The 18,337-nt window shown below is 47.8% G+C and overlaps 5 protein-coding genes across 5 annotated transcripts; 3 read left to right on the forward strand and 2 right to left on the reverse strand.

The window, feature by feature from the left end:
- Positions 1–149: 149 nt before the first annotated feature.
- Positions 150–3,332, reverse strand: FIESC28_06193 (uncharacterized protein; the record flags this gene model as incomplete). Its single annotated transcript, XM_031160337.1, has 1 exon — positions 150–3,332. The coding sequence occupies one exon, from the start codon at positions 3,330–3,332 to the stop codon at positions 150–152; it is 3,183 nt and encodes a 1,060-aa protein (XP_031015583.1).
- A 549-nt stretch (positions 3,333–3,881) lies between these two features.
- On the forward strand, positions 3,882–7,155 carry FIESC28_06194 (uncharacterized protein; the record flags this gene model as incomplete). The annotated part of the gene is made up of 12 exons (XM_031160338.1): positions 3,882–4,267; positions 4,319–4,487; positions 4,611–4,623; positions 4,864–4,987; positions 5,072–5,268; positions 5,324–5,467; positions 5,517–5,616; positions 5,670–5,809; positions 5,863–6,040; positions 6,127–6,448; positions 6,498–6,837; positions 6,890–7,155. 12 exons carry the CDS (start codon positions 3,882–3,884, stop codon positions 7,153–7,155), a joined length of 2,379 nt encoding a protein of 792 aa, XP_031015584.1.
- A 5,369-nt stretch (positions 7,156–12,524) lies between these two features.
- On the forward strand, positions 12,525–13,650 carry FIESC28_06195 (uncharacterized protein; the record flags this gene model as incomplete). The annotated part of the gene is made up of 3 exons (XM_031160339.1): positions 12,525–12,590; positions 12,896–13,173; positions 13,230–13,650. The coding sequence occupies 3 exons, from the start codon at positions 12,525–12,527 to the stop codon at positions 13,648–13,650; spliced, it is 765 nt and encodes a 254-aa protein (XP_031015585.1).
- Positions 13,651–14,075: 425 nt separating this feature from the next.
- Positions 14,076–15,092, reverse strand: FIESC28_06196 (uncharacterized protein; the record flags this gene model as incomplete). Its single annotated transcript, XM_031160340.1, has 1 exon — positions 14,076–15,092. The coding sequence occupies one exon, from the start codon at positions 15,090–15,092 to the stop codon at positions 14,076–14,078; it is 1,017 nt and encodes a 338-aa protein (XP_031015586.1).
- Positions 15,093–16,655: 1,563 nt separating this feature from the next.
- On the forward strand, positions 16,656–18,163 carry FIESC28_06197 (uncharacterized protein; the record flags this gene model as incomplete). Its single annotated transcript, XM_031160341.1, has 3 exons — positions 16,656–16,877; positions 16,941–17,273; positions 17,342–18,163. The coding sequence occupies 3 exons, from the start codon at positions 16,656–16,658 to the stop codon at positions 18,161–18,163; spliced, it is 1,377 nt and encodes a 458-aa protein (XP_031015587.1).
- Between the last annotated feature and the right edge of the window lie 174 nt (positions 18,164–18,337).

Here is an 18,337-nt window from a genome sequence, read left to right on the forward strand (position 1 = left end):
AACATCGTGATGAATCGTATCGGGTAGTGTAGATGGTTGATGTATGGTCTATTCTTTTTACAACGGCTTTAGCCTTCAGAAGGCATATCAAATGCCGTACTAACAGAGTTTGGCCACAATTTGGCCGAGCGGCACTACATGATTTTGTCTTATTCAGCTTGAACCCCTTCCATCGGACAGACCAGGTGTTTGTGCTGCTGCTGATGTTTCCAAAAGTCAATCCATTCTTCAAACACATCAAGTGTGTCTGAATCGTGATCAAAAGGACAAAAGAATCTTCGCGAAGTCTGCCAGGGAATTTGACACATTGGGCATGTCGCCGTGCCGGTAGACCCTTCACCCTGACTTGACTTTACTCCAGTTGCTGCTATATAGTGTGCATGCATCATGGAGTCAGCCAGAAGGTCCCCGCAGAGGTCCGCCGCCTTCTCTCCTATGAAATCTGTGACTGCGTCCTGTGCCCTCGTCATCATGAGATCCCAGATATCTTCAATGTGACTTAGATGTGTCTGATAGTATTTGATAATCATGAGTGTGTCGCTGATAACCTCGATCGAGGTTTCTTCGTCCTCTCTCAGAAAAGGCTTATCAAGCTTGATACCAAGAGCCAATGACGTGTTGGAGCAAAAGTGAAACCGTAACTTCTCTTTTGCTGATCGGGGCAGCTCAAAAAGCCCTTGTCCATTCTGATTTGAAACAGTGATCTCCCAATTGAGGGGGTCCCTAGATTGGGGAAGAGTTGTTGCGGACGACATGATGTTGACGTCTCTACGTGTGTATCTGGCAGCTTTTGGCTTACTGACGGTTGCCTTGTTCGATTTGGGCATTTGTGGCTTCCAACTTTCGCTTTGGTTCCCGAGATAGTCAATCTCCTTAGAACATCGGTCATAAGACCTGGAGACACTAAAAGACTGTTCGTCTGGGAAAAAGATGGTTGGGATGCCGCCACTGTCGTCCTCATCCGAATCCCACCCTCTGAAATGCTTTCGGTTTGGGAAGGAGAAGATAGGGTTGTCGTTGGCACATGACCAAGACGAGCCGGTCCCAGCAGCCTCGAATCCATCACTGTCCGATTCTGCCCCTGTGAGCAGGTCATTGATATCCATACTATCTAGTAAAGTCTTGTAGTGTTCTATCATGTTGCCCTCTGTAGTCGTGTCGGACTCGTCTTGAGGAATGGCGACAAAGCTCGTCCACTTGCTGGTTATAGAGTATCTAGCGCCAAGGGTTTGGGCGTTTTCTTCGACGCGTGGGGTTACCGAGGGTTCTCGCCCAACGCGATTTTCTAAATCCATCAGAGTGGCCTTCGCTGCCAATCGGTGCATTGTGCCGTCTTTGTCCGGTACCGACTCTACCGGCAGTCTGTAAGTCCGCTCCTTCGCCCCAGGGGTCGTCGTAGTTATAATAACCTCTTTCGGTATCGGTCCTCGACCTTTAGTGTCAATCAAGAAGAAGATCGTGGTGAACTTGAATGGATGGAGGGCCACAATAGTGTATGGGGCTTGGAAGTAAGGGATATCTGGCTGTGTGTCTGATGTTTTTCTGGTATCGAGTTCGTCGTAGTCCGCTAGGCTGTGCTGTTTGAAGCCATCACCTATGTTAGCAATACAATTCCAGCTGTCTGGTTCCAGTGCCGCCTTAACTAGACGGTTCAGCCTTTCATGCCACCTTGGGTTTTCTATTATGTCAACGACGTCGCCGTATCCCCCTCCCAGCTCGGCAATACTCTCAATCAGAGCGTGTGGTACGGTGCCACCAATACCTAGAGCAAAGAAGCGAACTCTGTTCTGCAGGGATTGGCGTGTCTTCCAGACAAATTCCATGGGAATCTTTGGCTGTAGCTCTCCATCTGTAACGACAATGATCTGAGTCGACTGAAGCTTGTGATGCCGATGCTGAACTGAAGCTTTCAATGCCCTTAGCAGATCTGTTCCTCCCATATCGGCACGGATGTGCGAGATGTAGTCCTTGGCCTCGATGATGTTCTCGGGAGAGTGTTGCCTTGATTCCTCCCACAATGCCCAGGTTTCCGATCCCCAAGATATTACATTGAAGTAACACGTCTTGGGAAGGCCAGATACCGCCAAAAGCATCGCTTGTCGCATTACGTCGATCTTAGTCGTGTGACGGCTATATGGGTATCCACCTACACCTGCAATCATAGAGCCTGATCGATCAATAAGGAAGAGAATTTCACCCGAAAATGACTGAGGAACGATTGCGTCTCGAAATAGTTCATTGGGTCGAATGGTAACCATCATTGCTGCAAGCCCACTGTCATCTGGCGGGGAATAGACGGCCCGGGAACGTATTTCCTGACCCTTTGTAGCCTGAACGACAAAGACGAAGTCTTTAGTTAGTACTGGCGTCTTTGAATGGTGATGCCAGACGTGATACTCCCTGAGAGACTCAGGCGCTCCAATGCGACCAGATGGTCGTGGGGGCTCCATCAATTTGGATCCTTCGTCGTATACAATATGTCCCGACTCTTCTTCACACCCACGAGGGTTTACTCGACCGTCATTCAATACCCTGACTGTGATGTCAAGCCTGTCTTTGGGTAACTGGGATTCTGGCTGCCATGCTAATTGGGAACGACCGTAGCGCGGAGCAATGGATGTTGGGATAACAAGCGCTATTCCCTCGGTAGCTTTAGTCTCCATCAAGACTACCTTCAGCTCTTGAATGTATACAATCTTCACCTCAACGCTTGTTTTGGGAGGAATATTTCCGAGTGACGTCTCGAAAATTTCTGGCGTGTGTTCTTCAAGAAGGGCTGCTGCCTTTGCCTGTTCGTGTACTGCCTCTTCAAAATCTTCGCGGGCCTGTTGCTTTGGCTTGACGACACCTCGGATCCGACGCTCGTCGCCAATAGTGCACTCAAATTCAGTGATGACTGCCCCATCATACAAAGGGAAAGTATGTTTAGCTTCTTTAATGGCTATGTCAGAAGAGTTGTGAAAGCTCTGTATGATTTCGGTATGAGCTAAAATTCCATGAATAGTCGCAGTCAAAGACACCTGGAGGATAGGGAGACACTGGGTCACATCCTCCTCTTTCCGTAGTGTCCCGTTCCCTGAAGACTCAGCCGTGGGCAATGCGCGTTGGTCCCCATAAGCATCATGATTTACGGACATCGCAACACAACTGCCGAGGGTCTGTACAGAGCTTTTGTCAAAAGAACCTTGCTCGTCCCCTTTCCGGATGATATTGGACTTGCGAAATCTCGGGCCAAGGAGTGGTCCATCGGGAGGGGCTCGTTCCGACTCATGTGGAATTGAAAACCGAATGCCAGAATTAATCCGTTTGGTAGGTACGTGACGGCTAGACATGATGATTTCCAGATTGTCTGGCCTACAGAAGCTTGGTGAAAAATATGGCTTAATTTAAGTAGTCAGTGGGACTGTTTCTGTTGATTGTAAAACCGTAGAAAGTAATCACACTTAGGAAAGTCCTGTTGTTTTGTTTGCTATGCTCAAGCCTCGTTTTTGGGCGACTAACAAACTCTGGGATATACCAATTACCTGCCTTCCTGCCCCACAACACCAGGGCCTTTCTGACTGGCCAGACCAACAGCGGCACAGCCTGCCTACGATATGCGGTGTTGGTTTTAGCTTTACGCCACGTATACCTATATTGATCAGTTGTTGGCTCACAGGCAGCCACGGCATCAGACCGCTGTGATATGGTGGTCAGCACAGCCGAGTCCTGGGCGCTTCGCCTTCCTAGGTTGAAACAAGGCTCTACTATGACGGAGGAACGTTCTGCCGGGTAAGAGTGTGGCATACCCACAGATGCATTCCCCTCGAGCCAAAGCGGTTTATGCTCATCCAGGTCTGCAGCAACAGCGTTGTTCCTAGATTAAGAGCGCAGGATCAGCCATGAGCACATCTACGGCACAAATTCTGGCTGACCTTGTTGACGATGTTATCAGGTATGCTGAATACATTCGGCAGCCTGATGATACCACTAATATTGGTGCCCGCGCTCGAGTATTACGCTTCTTCCTCAGTTCCGCGTTGACAAAATATACCATTCGTGGCGACACTGACATTCATTCCTCTCTCGGGCTTACGATAGATGGCTTCATTAGGGACTTGGCCGCTATCGAGGCAATGCTAGGCGAGAGACCAACCGCTATAGGCAAATTGTCCAGTTCTTCACGACTATTACCAACAGAGTGGTGGAACCACCTGAATGTAGTTCTAAGACAGCTGCACCAGTATGCAAATGCCCTAGGACTAGCGATAGGTGCCGAAATCTCTTTGTAAGTTCTTGTAAAGGTATTTTTGGAAAAGACCGCTTAAACTTTAGATAGGGAGGGTCAGCCCGAAATTTGTGAAGTCGAAATTCACGTAGCCGATTTCGATGATCTAGCCAAAGGTGTGCTAGATTCCGTAAATCAGATTTTCCCGTTTGACCAACATTCTTCCACCGGTCATGAAAGCCTTGTTGTCGAAGAATGGGATATAACGAGGAATAATAAGGTTAGTGGCCTTGGTATTTCCAGAGTCATATGCCCAAGAGCTCGTGTCATTGGAACACCTCAGTCGATAGGGAGAGAATTCAAGCTTCTATGTTGTTGCGACTACGCACTACACGGCTCTCAGCTTCGATACAAAGGTGAGTAGCTGAGTAAAACTCCTATACTGATATGACCGAATGATAACACGTGCTGGAATGTACAGTTTGCCGTGGTAAAAGCTATCTTATCGAAGATATTTCTCTCGACGGGTTTCCACGATGGAGCATCCTTTTATTGAAGTCGAACAAACTGATCCTCGTGAGGCTGTGCTGTGTTTCACATCCATGTATGAATCACCTTCCATTCCCTTCACTTTTCCAGTTGCTGAATGTGCCCAGACATAGGATTCATACATCGTGTGGCCGATGACATCGGAGTAGCCAATCTGAATGCCCAGCGGGATATTCTTGCAACCACTTCAGACAGGGAGATTGAGACAAGGCGGTTCCCATGTTCCCAGAGGTGAGTATGAACCCCTGAGTCTCCCAAACAGAGGTACCAGACTACCGGCATTGCCTCCGGGATATTAATTAACTGGTGATATAGCGATTCTGGATTCCCTTCGACTAAAGTACGCACTGTGACAGGAGAATTTGCTGGAATTGAGCGCTCACTTGGGACCCCTTTGAAAGTCTTATTAAAAAGCTACAAGGTATTCGCCAAGGGGTATTTGTACCCTGAGCCAAACTTCCACGTTATACTTCAAGGATGTCTAAGTGATGGGAAGGAATGGAGGATTATTGGTACGTAAGATATTAAATTAATACTTATAGCCTCTGCTGACTCTGCGTATCGTAGTTACGAATCATACGGCCATATCTCATGATTCGAGCCCACTGGGTAGACTCTTTGTAACGTTGGAAGGTGCAACTCTGAAGGGAGAAAGCAATGCAGATACCAGAGATGACTGTAAGATTCATTTCGGCTTTGATTTGCGCTACGGTAAGACTCCAGAGAGACTAGAATTAACCATTCTTAACCCCGAACATAGAGGCTGAATCTTTCGCACGCTACCTATCGATTGCTCAACTGCGAGCACGGAATATCCTCATTCAAGATACCGTCTGCGACGATTTGATGATATATTATAGGTATCCAGTATTCGATAACGGATTACTGCACTATTATTTGCTAACATATAAAGGGAGTTATATTCGCACTCCAATCATGGGGCTCCATTAAGGACAACGTTTGCGATTCATTCACGACCCTTTGGAAGGACAGAACGTGAATACCGTGCAATAGTATTTCAAGATGGCAACAAGCGTTATGTCTGTTTCGATTGTATGACTTTCGACAGCATGAGAGTTCGTGAGAGTTTACTAACGAAGAAGTAGTTCATACAAACATTTTCAATATCGCCCGGAAAGGTCTGCTACGATCTTTAGAAGAAATTACCATTTGGGTTCTTAACCACGACGAGCATGGCAGAGCCTTTGCCTCCCATACGAAGTGGGAGACACTTACTGGACAAAAACTGGTAACCTCGGTTGAAAGAGCCACTCATGTCACAAGGTCCGTAAACACTCATTTCTGCTAAGCTTATCAGGGCAGAATTACAACTGTTTCCTGCGTCATTGAAAGCTGACACTTGGTGGCAGTGGACGAACTTACACAATCAGCGACTGGCTAGATGGAATTGGGAAGTTGAGAAAGGTCATGAAACGGGACAGAAGCGATCACTACGGAAGGGTCAAGATCGCCGTGGTTGATTCGGGCTTGAACGATGAAGCGTCGGGCCACTTGGACAAGAGGAATGTCGTGTATAAGGACTTCACCAATAATAGTCGCAACGACTCCTGGCATGGGACATGTTGCGCAAAGATCATCTCAGACATTTACGAGGAAGCAATACTCTACGTTGCAAGGATATTCGAAAATGACAATGCGGATGAGGAAGATGGGCCCATTCGAATGGCTCAGGTTATTACTTCTACATACTTTTTCTGTCTCTTACTAATTTTTGTCTCAGGCAATCGATTGGGCTATTAGTCCACCCAACGGCGTTGACATAATCAATATCTCCGCTGGCTTCCGCCATTACTCAAAGGAGCTGGACGAGGCAGTGACCAGAGCTAAAGCTGCTGGCACCCTTGTGGTAGCCGCTGCGGCTAACTGGCAGAATACGGGCAGTGTTGCATTCCCTGCACGACACAACCTCACCACCATGTGTATCTACTCGACAAACATGGGGAATCAGAGCTCGAGCTTCAATCCTGAGCCGAGGATGGATACATCGAACTTTGCTATCCTTGGCGAAGGGTTTCAACATCCGGACCAGAGGAGGGATGAGCAAATGGATGGGACTTCAAGTGAGTGACGCATCTCGTCTGAGCGGGTTCGTGTACTAATTGTCAATCTTAGTGGCGACCGCAGCTGCAGTAGGGCTAGCGGCCAACATCATAGACTTCTCCCGTCAACAGGACAACAAATCGTATATTTCCAGAGCGCAGGATGTGGGCAAGCTACCGGGTATGCTGTCGATCTTCAATGCCATATCCAAGCCCGCTGGACCTCTTCGATATGTGGCCCCGCTGGAGCTGTTACCCTTGCAACATGGATCAAGCAGGGAAAGGGACCGGCAGAGAGTCAGAGAGATCTTGTCGCAGGCAATGGAAAGGGCAAACTAGACTGCTTGTATCACTCAAATAATGTTATGAATCATTCCGAATATTGAGCTTTTTTGCAGTACCGCAGAATTCCACAGAGTCAGAGCACCATGTGGAGTCAAGCCACTGGAAGAATACCTCCCAATCGATTGGCTGAAGTACAGTACAAGCTAGGCACAAGAGAAAGGTTCTGCTTGAGCTACGGATTCTGCAGGTGGTGGCTGGGAGAGAGATGTCTACGAAAGGTCATCATTTCTTTAAGTTCCTACAGTAAGTAGGCTTTCTGTCTCTTGATCTTAGGCTATTAGAAACCGAAGCTGCCAACAGCGTACAAGATGAGGAGTGAGTGACACAGTCTATGCCGGTTTTCATTGCTTCTTACCCGTTTCTATTTTGGTGTTTCAAGCCTCAGTGGGGTCTTTGTTGTCTTTAACAGATACAATTGGCTGTTTTAAGTGCAATGGACCGGTCTAGAACCTCGGCTCGTCAACAACATCTCGTCTGTGGAGACACTCAGTGTTACACAACCTTTTGAGGGCTTCCACGCCATGGGTGGAGGGCCAGTAACAGTTCCGCCCGCATTCTTGCGCCAAGGAGAAAAGAAAGGTGGGCTGAATTTTACCTCAGCCAAATTTCCATCCTCAATTCAAGCTCGCTTCTGCAAACTGGATCTCATCACCAACAGGTGATGATAGCCTGCCGTCGCGGATGAAAGCCTGTGAAGTCAGCTATGAAAGTGACTCGGATGGACACAGATAGGAAATGGGACTGGATTCCGAGACTCCACCCTTTTTAGCACATTAGAGTGGAAGGGAATTGCATAAGTCTGCATAAGTCTGTGTCAATCTGCATCAATGGACAAAATGCGAATCCTAGCGTTGCTGATTTTTCACATCAATCTGATGGTGAGACATTTTGCTCGGACGTTGTTGCGCGATCGAATGGCTACAGTCCGTATCGAGGCTTATGTGACTTCAAAGCATCTGGGAGATTGAAACTCATCTCCATCATAATATTGAGAGCTTTTGTCACGGATACTACGATCTGACGATTCTCACCAATATGGAAATGTTACCAGACTACCCTATATCGTGAAGGGAGAACTTAATGTGATCCACATTCTTAATAAGTATGTACCCCCTGGATACTACTTTGGTTTCTGTACCGGGGACTTAAACAAGAAAGAAGAAACGGGGAGGCGTTGAGAAAGGCCCTTGCAGACGATAATACCTTCTTGGGCCGTGCCATGCTTGGTCAAGAGGGGGTTGAGATCAGCCATCGTTGCCCGTATATCCACTACATCGAAATGCAACAAGGCGAGATTGCTATCTTGCGTCAAGATGACGCAAGCCCGCGGCCCCCCGAGTCCCTACGTGTGGGGGAGAGACAGACGTTTCCCCCAGGTGCATATGCGGTCAGCTTCAAGGAGAACACTAACACTCTGCTCACGATGGGATGTTTCCCTCCCCGGCTGGAAGTACCACGACCAGTGGCAAACGACCCGGCAGATAGCCCCTTGACTATTCCCCCACCTCTCTGACACGACCGACAACTTTGTGCGATGTTTGTAAAGCTATTCCTTGGGATGAACTCCCCACTGAAGATGGACCAGCGCATCCTCACCATGGCTCCGTGAGACACCTGATCGCGTCAAGCGACACTTGCAAAGTATGCGAAATGCTTGTTGATGCTATAATTGAGAGTGGAAAGCAACGCGAACAGTATACCTACCCCGTCAAAGAAGCTGAGAAGATTCCTGCTGGTGGCTCCAAGACTTTTGAATCTGGCAAATGGACTCCATAGATTTGGTTTCATAGGAATTGGTGGTCCCTCGATCTCCCAGAAAATCCTCTACCTCAATTGATTGGCCTGAGAGTCAGAATTACCCGTAATTCCGAGGTGGAGGCCATGGCTGGAAGTCATGACCTCCCAGGCTAGATGGATCTGTCAAATTCGAAGCCTTTATCTAGCCTAGATTCAACTCCTGGATTCATTGGTTCCAGTAGTTCCGAATGGTCGTATTATTCGTATCTTCAATCGCATATGATGAACTCAACCCAATCCAAGTTTTTAATGCCTTACAGCGTCTAACAAATTCAAGGTCTACGCACATACCATATAATGTCGTGCACAATGTGATCTCAAGAAGGGTTTTTCACAAACATGAAGATACTGCTACCCTATCCTACAGTGCTTGGAAGAAACTTGAAGCGATCCACATTCCTATCAGTATACACCACCTTGAGGTTACCTATACGAGATTCTTTATAGGGGACTTGGAGGGGAAACAAGCGGCTTATTTACGCGTAGTATAGAGAAAAAGATCTAGCTAAAACGTTCTCGGCTAGCATTTTGCATTAGTGTTCAGCTGCACGAAACGTTTTAATTCCGACTACACAGGTAAACATAGTGATAACAGGAAAAGGTCAATGACATCGCCCTAAAGTTTCCTTCCTTGTTTGCTTTCATCATCTCCGTCCAGGTCCTGGGACGTAATCTCAATAACACAACAGTATTAGCTAAAGGTGTACTCCTGACTCTTAACTGGCTAGAACTGTCAATTACTAACAGCCTTATGCATACTCAACGTATCACAAACTCTCAAATTCCGGTCAAACATTTCTCTATCTCAAGACTTTTCTATAAGCTCTCTAACCTCAACACCCTTTACTCCTCGCTTATATGCTTTATATCATCGAGCTGAACTAAAGTAGCGATCAGGAAACTGATGCACGACTGAACTTGTTTTCTTCTTCTTTGTCACGATATGAGCTATCGATCCTGCAGTTCAGTAAAGCAGCTGTGATTTCTCGTAGTTTCGAAACCTATGTGGACGTTAGCTTATGCTTTCAGGTCACTCTCGGCCTCTCGCTGGCCGATTCTACCCAACGCCGTGGCCGCCGTGGTAAATTATGGGGAACCTACAGCAGCGATTCCGTTTGCTTTGAGAGCGGAGATGGGTGTGGCTCTAATGATATGAAATAACTCTTGAGCGATTTACTTACGGAGTTTGAGTAATTGACGCCTAATGTCGTTGTTTTCTTCGGCCTGAGATGTGTCCAACGGGTTCGTTTCGTGGAGGTGTTGATTTGGTTCCTCAATTGGCTGAATGTTGGCTGATACTGTCGCAAAGATGATACTTTGGATGAAAAGACTTGTTATGTATACGTTCACCCGCGGGATGGCGAAAGAGCGAGTGTCTTGCTTTGCATACGCATCGTCATTGAAAAGCCTCAATTCATCAGGTAATTGACTGGTGATGTTCTGCAAGGCTTTTATGATATCCATGCCTTGTGCGAAAGTCAACTTGCCGTTACTATAGTTTTCGCATGTCTGGTCTCGACATGGCGGTGAGAATTGGCCATAACGTGGGTTTCCGGGTAGTGTCTGGGGTCGTAATGCCATTGCGCAGAGATATATTTTAATCAGGGCAATATACCCAGCTAGCTTAGCTGTGCCTGCAGAATCTTGGCTGTGTACCAATTCATCAACTTCCAGTAAGACAAGAAAGTCCCAGTCAACGCGAGCCGGATTGCAGCTAATCACCGTATGCGGCACTGGATATGTGAGTCTATCGTGGCTACGAGAATTAGTCGGATACCACCCGAGCCCCTTCTGAGCGTTTTAGAAGATATAACTTACGCCATGATAATAAACATCATCCAAAACGCTCGTTTGCACATTTCGGACTTTACAAAGCCCAGATCATTATGTGATTCCCGTTCGCACAATCTCAATCTTCGCATGCACAAGACCGCCTCGGAGGCGTGCACCCAGCCATAGTGAGTACTACCTGAACCATGAAGTGCCACGCTCAGTATATATGAGCATATCATGTCGTCAGGGTTGGGCTGGATGCCACCGTGTAAATTTTGCGATGTCTTGCTGAGTGTAACCAAGTAGTGAGCCTTTTCCGCCATGCTTCTTACTGTTTCCCCAGGATTGGATCCGTAAGTTTGGAAATTTCGTGGCGACCACGAGATGACAAGGGCTGATATTGAGATGCATAGTCGGTAGAAGAATGGGTCAGACCGGTAGCGTTTATTTTGAAATTCTGTCCGAAAAAGTGGTCGATGTATAATGGGATGAAGCGGATAGATGTGTTCAAGGTAATCTGAAATGATGTGTCAAGAGTATCTTCCAACGCGGTCTGCGGCTAATTTCCTGACACGGCTAAGTGGAAGCGATGGGCGTTGAACCCAGAAAGTCTGCTAGCTTTCAATTCGTTCAATTACCATGCGTCATCCACTTTTCACATTATTAGCGAGACGCAGGCTTTCCTACCTTCTGGCTCCGAGGGGAATAGAAGATTTGCTACTTCGGACCCTGCAAGTGGTCAAGGAGCAGAAACGCGACTGATTAAAAGCTACACTTCTCCGCACTCAAACGTGCTACCTGAGTAGCGAGAGTACTGAGCGCAATCTGACGAGTTTTATGAATTGACTGCTAACCTAATTACGAGGATGGAAACGGACCATCAAACTTGAATCCTTGAACAGATCAACGTCCTTATTCACCAATTCCCAGTCGAAATGAAATACCATCTTGGCAATGATAAGTCTCATTTCAAGATATGCGAGGTTGATACCCAAGCAAGCTCTGGGGCCAAGAGAAAAGGGTTGGCTAGCCTGCTTGTTATCTCCAAAACCGTCATCAATCCAGCGCTCTGGTACAAAAGAGTAAGGGTCCTCACAGTATCGTCCATCATGCTTGGTAGTCCAGTGATCTACACTAACAGTGACGCCTGGAGGAACGTAGTCATGATACATAATCTTGCAGGTATCATTGTGGACGAAGATATGAGGCTATGACGGGGCCTTTGCTCAACCTATTAGACAGGAATAAGGTTGCTACGTTTCGTGCAGTGGATTCTCAAAACTACACAAGAATATTTTGGAGAGATTTATCCAGGGTCTATGTAGTATTGCTTATGGATTATACACGTACCGTATTAATGATGTTACCTCTAATATGAGGAGATTCTCCGATTTTAGTCCGCTAGACCAAGCTTAATTAAGCCTGTTGCATGCGACCGGGGTATTCTCCGACTTTAGTCCGCGTGCTATTCTAATTCCAGTCTACACCCTGTCATATCTGAATTGGTCCAGACCATCAAAGATTCTCCGATGTTAGTCCTTTCCTCTAATCGCATTGATTGATCAGATTATGATCCTGTCGATAAATAAACGGTCACGGAACTCAATTCGGAGCCGATAAGATCCCGTATACCCGTTGTTAGAACTATTCATAGATAGGTATCTTAAACGTAGGGTACATGGCTATACTACACTTCAATCTCATCTCAATTCATTTCAACATAGTTCCCTTCTTGTGTAACCTACTTCGAGACAACTTGATACTTTTTGTCGGCTAACTCTGCTCTACGAGAAATGACAGGAACTCCTTTGTCGTGGGCTCCTCCCTCGTACCCACCTACTACCATAGAGAATGATGGGGTAAGGCATGTAGTCGTCCGACTTTGTCATGACAGTTGTGGTTCAAACTAACTAACACCCAAAAAGACATTCGTGAATAGATACGATGCTCGAAAGACTTGGGCATATGTCACAACAGACACCAACAATGTGAATAAGTAAGTGGCCTTCCTATAATAAAACACATCCTATCCTAACGAGACTTCGCAGTGTCTTCATGCTCTATTGGATCACAACAAAGGAGGGACTCAAATATCACTTGACAAGCAACGCAGGCCTGCGTGGAGACAAACTCCTTGGAATTCATTTCATTGAATGACCTGCAGGACAACACTTCGCACGGAGCTTCGATTATCCATCCCGGGTCTGGAAATCCTGATCGTCTGGAACTGAAGAGCGCCACGCGGAACGTCACCAGCCCTGAAGACGTTGACCAATGGACCAACACCCATCTTGAACTTGATTTTGTTGGAATTAAACACGACGTTATCTTACAGCCTACCGGTGGTAATTTCTACTACGGCGCGGCGGTGGCGTTCAGCTCGTCAACCGAGGACCAGACCCTGACGGCTCTACTTCCCTTCCGGGCTGGTCTTGGTATTGGGTGAGTATGATTTCGATTGCCATTGCACTGGATTACTAACATGATATCTAGGCCAGCCCTGCAAGCCGTCTTCATGGATATCTTGAAATTGATGGTAACCGACACGAGATTGATTCCAAACAATCATTCGCCCTGTTCAAAAGACAATGGGGCAACTTCCACAATGGAAAAGGTTACTTTGCCCTTTGGTTCTACCTAGAGACGGGAGAAGTTCTCATTTCCTGGTCCATGGAACCAAATCTTGACGGCGAATCAAAAACCGCATTCGCTTCTGTTTGGCACCCGAATGGCCGACATGAAATGCTACCTGTCGGTCCCAAGAGCCGGACTTCTGAGATTGAAGCCAGCCCCGAAACCGGCTTGAAGTACTTTAACAAGTTCTTTCTGGATTTGCCGGCGCGAGATGCCTGCCTCTTTCACATTCACCAAGTGGGTTCGCGACGGTGCATTGGCCCCGGGCCCGCCGGGGCAGCGTGATAAATATATCACAATCTCTGAGTCGTATGGTGAAGGAATTGGGTCTTGGGATGGTAGGCAGGTACGATTCCACGGTCATGTTGAACAATTGTCTACTTTAAAATGAGTTCTTCTAGACTTATATCAAGCTGAGGCCTCACCTTTGCAACAACAAATAGATTGGCTTTTCATAGTGGGAGTGGCGGTTTGCGAATCGGATTACTTGATCCTTAAGGAGATGTCTCCTGGGCATATTACTGCTCAGTGTATACCTTTAAACTGGGGATTTCATTCTAGGCGTATTCCTTCTCTTTATACCAGCTGCAACCTGCACGTCTTCTACCGCACGATTCCCGGCCTGTCCACCTTGAGCAGAGTCTACCTCGTGTTGTGCTTGCTGTTCGCCCAGGTCATGCTGTGCTTGTTGTTTTGGTTCGACTTTATTATTAGGCTTCTGAACTTTGCTCTTGACGGCCTCTTCTTGCTCGCGCCCACAAGGGTGTCAACGCCCTGCTTCCTGATATGAGCAGTGGTATGGATAGTTCCACTAGCAGAGGAACCCAGGCAAACAAGGCGACTATCTGCCCAAAGCCCCATTCGTTGTCTGCGTAGCCATTTTTGCTAAATCGAGCCAGGTCTACTCGAGCCAAGTGCATCTTGGCGAAAGAGTAGGCCACTCCGCTAGCAAGACCTGCAGACACAAGGCAAAGCCAGACTGACCGGGACTTGGATTTAAAATTCGCGATAAGCATGTAGATTGCCACGGCAGCGACGATCGATATGAGTAACAGCACGATGAGGAATGACCGAAGATTCTTGTTGTACTTATTCGCCCAATCGCTTGGAGGGATTGGTACGACCACTCCGGATCTTTCACAAGCAGTAACGAAGGCTCGAACGTCTTTCGCTGAGAGTGACCTGCGGTCGACCCAGTGCATTACTCCGGTCGAGAGCCCTATTTGCATAACGATCCCCAGGACCAACGTGATAGTTTCGCGAGTCTCGATTAGAAATGCCTCGTCTTCCCCCGTGTGTACCACCATGGTGGACACGAGAACACAAGCCGCCAGGAGCTCCATGAAGTTCAGGTAGTAGATGAATCTGGCCTCGAACAGCGTTGATCGTCTCTTCAGATCGATTATACTCGCTACAGCAATAGGGCAAGCAAGAAGCAGTGTCGTCTGAAGAGCCTTGATATGGATCCCGGCGAGGTGCTTCTGGCGTTTCCTGTCAAGGAAGGGATATACGATCGCATAGCAAGGTCCCAGTAAGAGGCAGACCGCCAATTGGAGGATATGCGATACGAAGACGCCGATGCCGGATAGGTCTGGATTGCCCTTTCCCCATGCTAAGCTGCACTTTTCCGGACACGCCTCGACTGCCGTGGTAACATTCGTGGTGTTTAGTGCGAAGAAGTCTGCGAACTGATGGATAGATGCGCAGTCGAATGTGGTGTTAAGCATCCTGTTGCGATTCTTATTAGAATAGTCCACGTCCGCTTGAATAAGAAGGTAGGTGAGGAATGGTGATGTGTAGGGAGGAAAGCTGCGGCCGCTTTAAACCTGTCTGGAAGCGAGCAAGGCTTGCTTTTGCTTTGGAGACGTGGGCGTCGCCGTGGCGGCTCTCAATCTGTCTGGTTGGTCGGCCGACAACTATCATGTGATCTTCAGCTGAACGATCAGCTGTGATGCCACGCGCCGGCTATTCTTCCAGATCATTTTGGTGCTGGTCGCTGATGAAGGATAATTCGGGTTGGTTATGGCATCCGTTAGCACTGGATGCTCTATGCCTAGGGCGCCCCGTCCGACGTCCTGCGCGATACTACTGTGCACACCTCCAATTGAGGTGTTTAGCAGGGCTAGTTTAGGTACATATTGTGAAAACTGTGATGGAACAGTTGTTGGTCTAGCTCTCTAACCCCCGACGATACTTGGGATAGGGGTGCTTGAAATAATCAGGTAACAAACCTATTTATATTCTGAATAGCCCTCACAGCGTCCGATGAAAAAGTTTAATTGCAAGTTCCGATGATGGATGGGAGCACGTCTGCATCGCCGTGAGTTCCTCCGAAGATCAAAGCCAACAGTGGAAGCCCATCTTGATCATCCAGACGTTGGTGTCCTCCTTGACGGGTACAAGCGATTGCACTGTATCCATGCTAGAAGCGTTACCCTAGCCCGGTAAGTCGTGTCCTGAAGGCTTCAGCACCGAGGGCCTCAGATAAGCTCAAAATTAAAGACGGTGATCAATTGGACCTTGCCACCAGATACCTGCCTGTTTGTGATTGCAGATCGACAAGATCAGGTGGAAATTAAGGGACACGGGACTGCTGATGCAAGGTTTTAACAACGCATTGCACTACGCGGTACTGAGACTGCTGGACCAACAACTGTAATCGGGCGTAATGAAATGCAAGGGTCAAGCAATCAGCCTTGGACCCTTGCTGATCGACTTTACCTGTTAGGGTGCGGCTGAGACACCAACACTTTGGATCGTCGGTTGATCTTTCAGCATCACCAACAATACTAAACCGTGACTTCAATCCAGAATCACGGTCATATTGAGAACAGTTCAGTAGCCTGTGGCTCAGTTATAGGGCGTCATGATGTTCATATGCCTGGCAGCTTGCCCGTTGAAGGGAGCTGGAATAAAGCCCAACGCCCATCAGCATATTTAGAGTGAGCGCCACAATAAGCTACAAACAAGACTAATGCAAGCCTAACCATTCCTGTAATTTAGAGTGCCACCTCCGCCTTGATTCTTTCAAAGTTCGGGTTAACGCCTGGCAAGGCCCAACGAACAGCGATTAAACACTCTTCGATCTGCATGTTAGTTTCCTTGGTGGGTGTGAAATCAGGGGATAACATGCCACAAGGCTGCATTCGCAAAAGAGGGGTCGAGTCAACGGCGAGATATAAATGACTGGTGACATGCTGTGCCCAGCCTTTTTCCTCCTGTGGATTTCTGGCTTGAACCGTAATGCTTTTGTGCCTGTTCTAGACGGCTGATAATTGTAAACTTTCACGATGTTGCGACGACGCATTCTTCCGCTGGCCCTTTGGGTACAGCTAGCCATAGCATTCGGCTCGGATATGCTAAAGCTGAAGACTGGCTCTGAGATGATCTCTCTATCCGATGCAGCCATGAGCGAGATTCTACTCCCCGACAGCGTATCAAACTTCACAGAACTGTTCGAAGACAACAATCAGCTTCAATCGTATGGCTTACACGCAAGACAACGTCAATGTGTCAATCCAGGATACTGTAAGACCCAGCCGCCCCTACACGCGATAATATGCTGACGATGATAGACCCCTGCTCCAATGGCGTACGATGCTGTCCCGGAGGCGACACCTGCGTCCCAGGCGGTTGCTGCCGTGGCAACACCCAACAATGCGGCTCAAGCAAATGCTACGATCCCTCTTCACAAATCTGCTGCTCCAGCGGTATCGCCTGTTCGAAAGGCAAAACATGCGTCGACGGCGGTTGTTGTGACGCTGGTGAATCCAAGTGCGGTTCATCAGCCTGCTATAACCCCAAAACATCGGTCTGCTGTGGAAGTTCAGGTATACACTGCCCCAAGGGATATGATTGTCAGCCAGGTGGTGGATGTTGTCCTGCTGGACAGAAGAGATGCGGGAATAGTAAGTGCTATGATCCTAAGAAGGCGACATGTTGTACGGGACCGGGTACTGTTTGGGCTTGCGACAAGGGCGACGAGTGCTGTGCTACTCGAGGATGTGCAAACCCTGCCACTGAGAAGTGTTGTAAGAACGGTGGCTGTGAGAAAGGAACGACCTGTTGCGAGAACGAATGCTGTCGCTCGAGTGGATACTGTGGATCAGACGGATACTGCAAAGCTTGTCCTGTTCCTACAAGAACCATCACGTCGACGTATGCGTTCACTACGACTGCTATGAGGACTGTCAGGGTTACAGATGATATTGAGCCTGATACTGGAAACGCACCTGAGTTTAGCTGTGTTCCTATGACGGCTACGAATGATGTTGGGGCTACGCTGGAACTTGATTCCGGATGTGTTCTTCACTATGAACCTCCTGGAGAGACAAGCACGGGTGGTCGTGCTCGTCGCGACATCGAAGCTCCTACGGCGACAGCACCTGCGCCTGTCGATCGTGGTCTATTAGCTCGACAGGCATCTTGTAACCCGTCTACCACCTACACGAGTACGATCTGGAAGACAGAACTGTATACCCGGACGGGAACTCAGACGGTGACGGTAGCGGGTGAAGATGCGACGTTCTCATGTCCCGAGATGGAAGTCACAAATGATGTTGGTGACACCCTTGCTTTGGATGAAGAGTGTGTTTTATCGTTTTCTCCGGCTGAACCTACTGCTAGTGGGCTTTCACCGCAGGGAGGTGGACAAGGAGGAGGTCAAGCTGGGGGTGGTTCAGCTGGGCCTTCTGCGGCGGCGGGTGGGGATGGTGATAGTGTTGGCTCGGTTGAAAGAGTTCAGGTGCTTTTGACGGTTGGATTTGTCATCGTGTCTGTTGTTTTGGTCGCTCTTTGATAGGTGGAAGCTGATGAGTTGTCGGGTACCTGGATTAATGATGCAACGATTGGAACTTGATCACATTTAATTCTTACTGGGGTCACTGAGATTACGTCTATGAACACAGTCATCATAGTCTAATCAAATCTACTTCTTGCTTTTTCTTCATCTAAAACGGTCAATTGAATCGCT

This window comes from Fusarium coffeatum (genome assembly GCF_003316985.1).
Source record: "Fusarium coffeatum strain FIESC_28 chromosome Unknown BRIP53273_contig_134, whole genome shotgun sequence".
Taxonomy (NCBI): domain Eukaryota; kingdom Fungi; phylum Ascomycota; class Sordariomycetes; order Hypocreales; family Nectriaceae; genus Fusarium; species Fusarium coffeatum.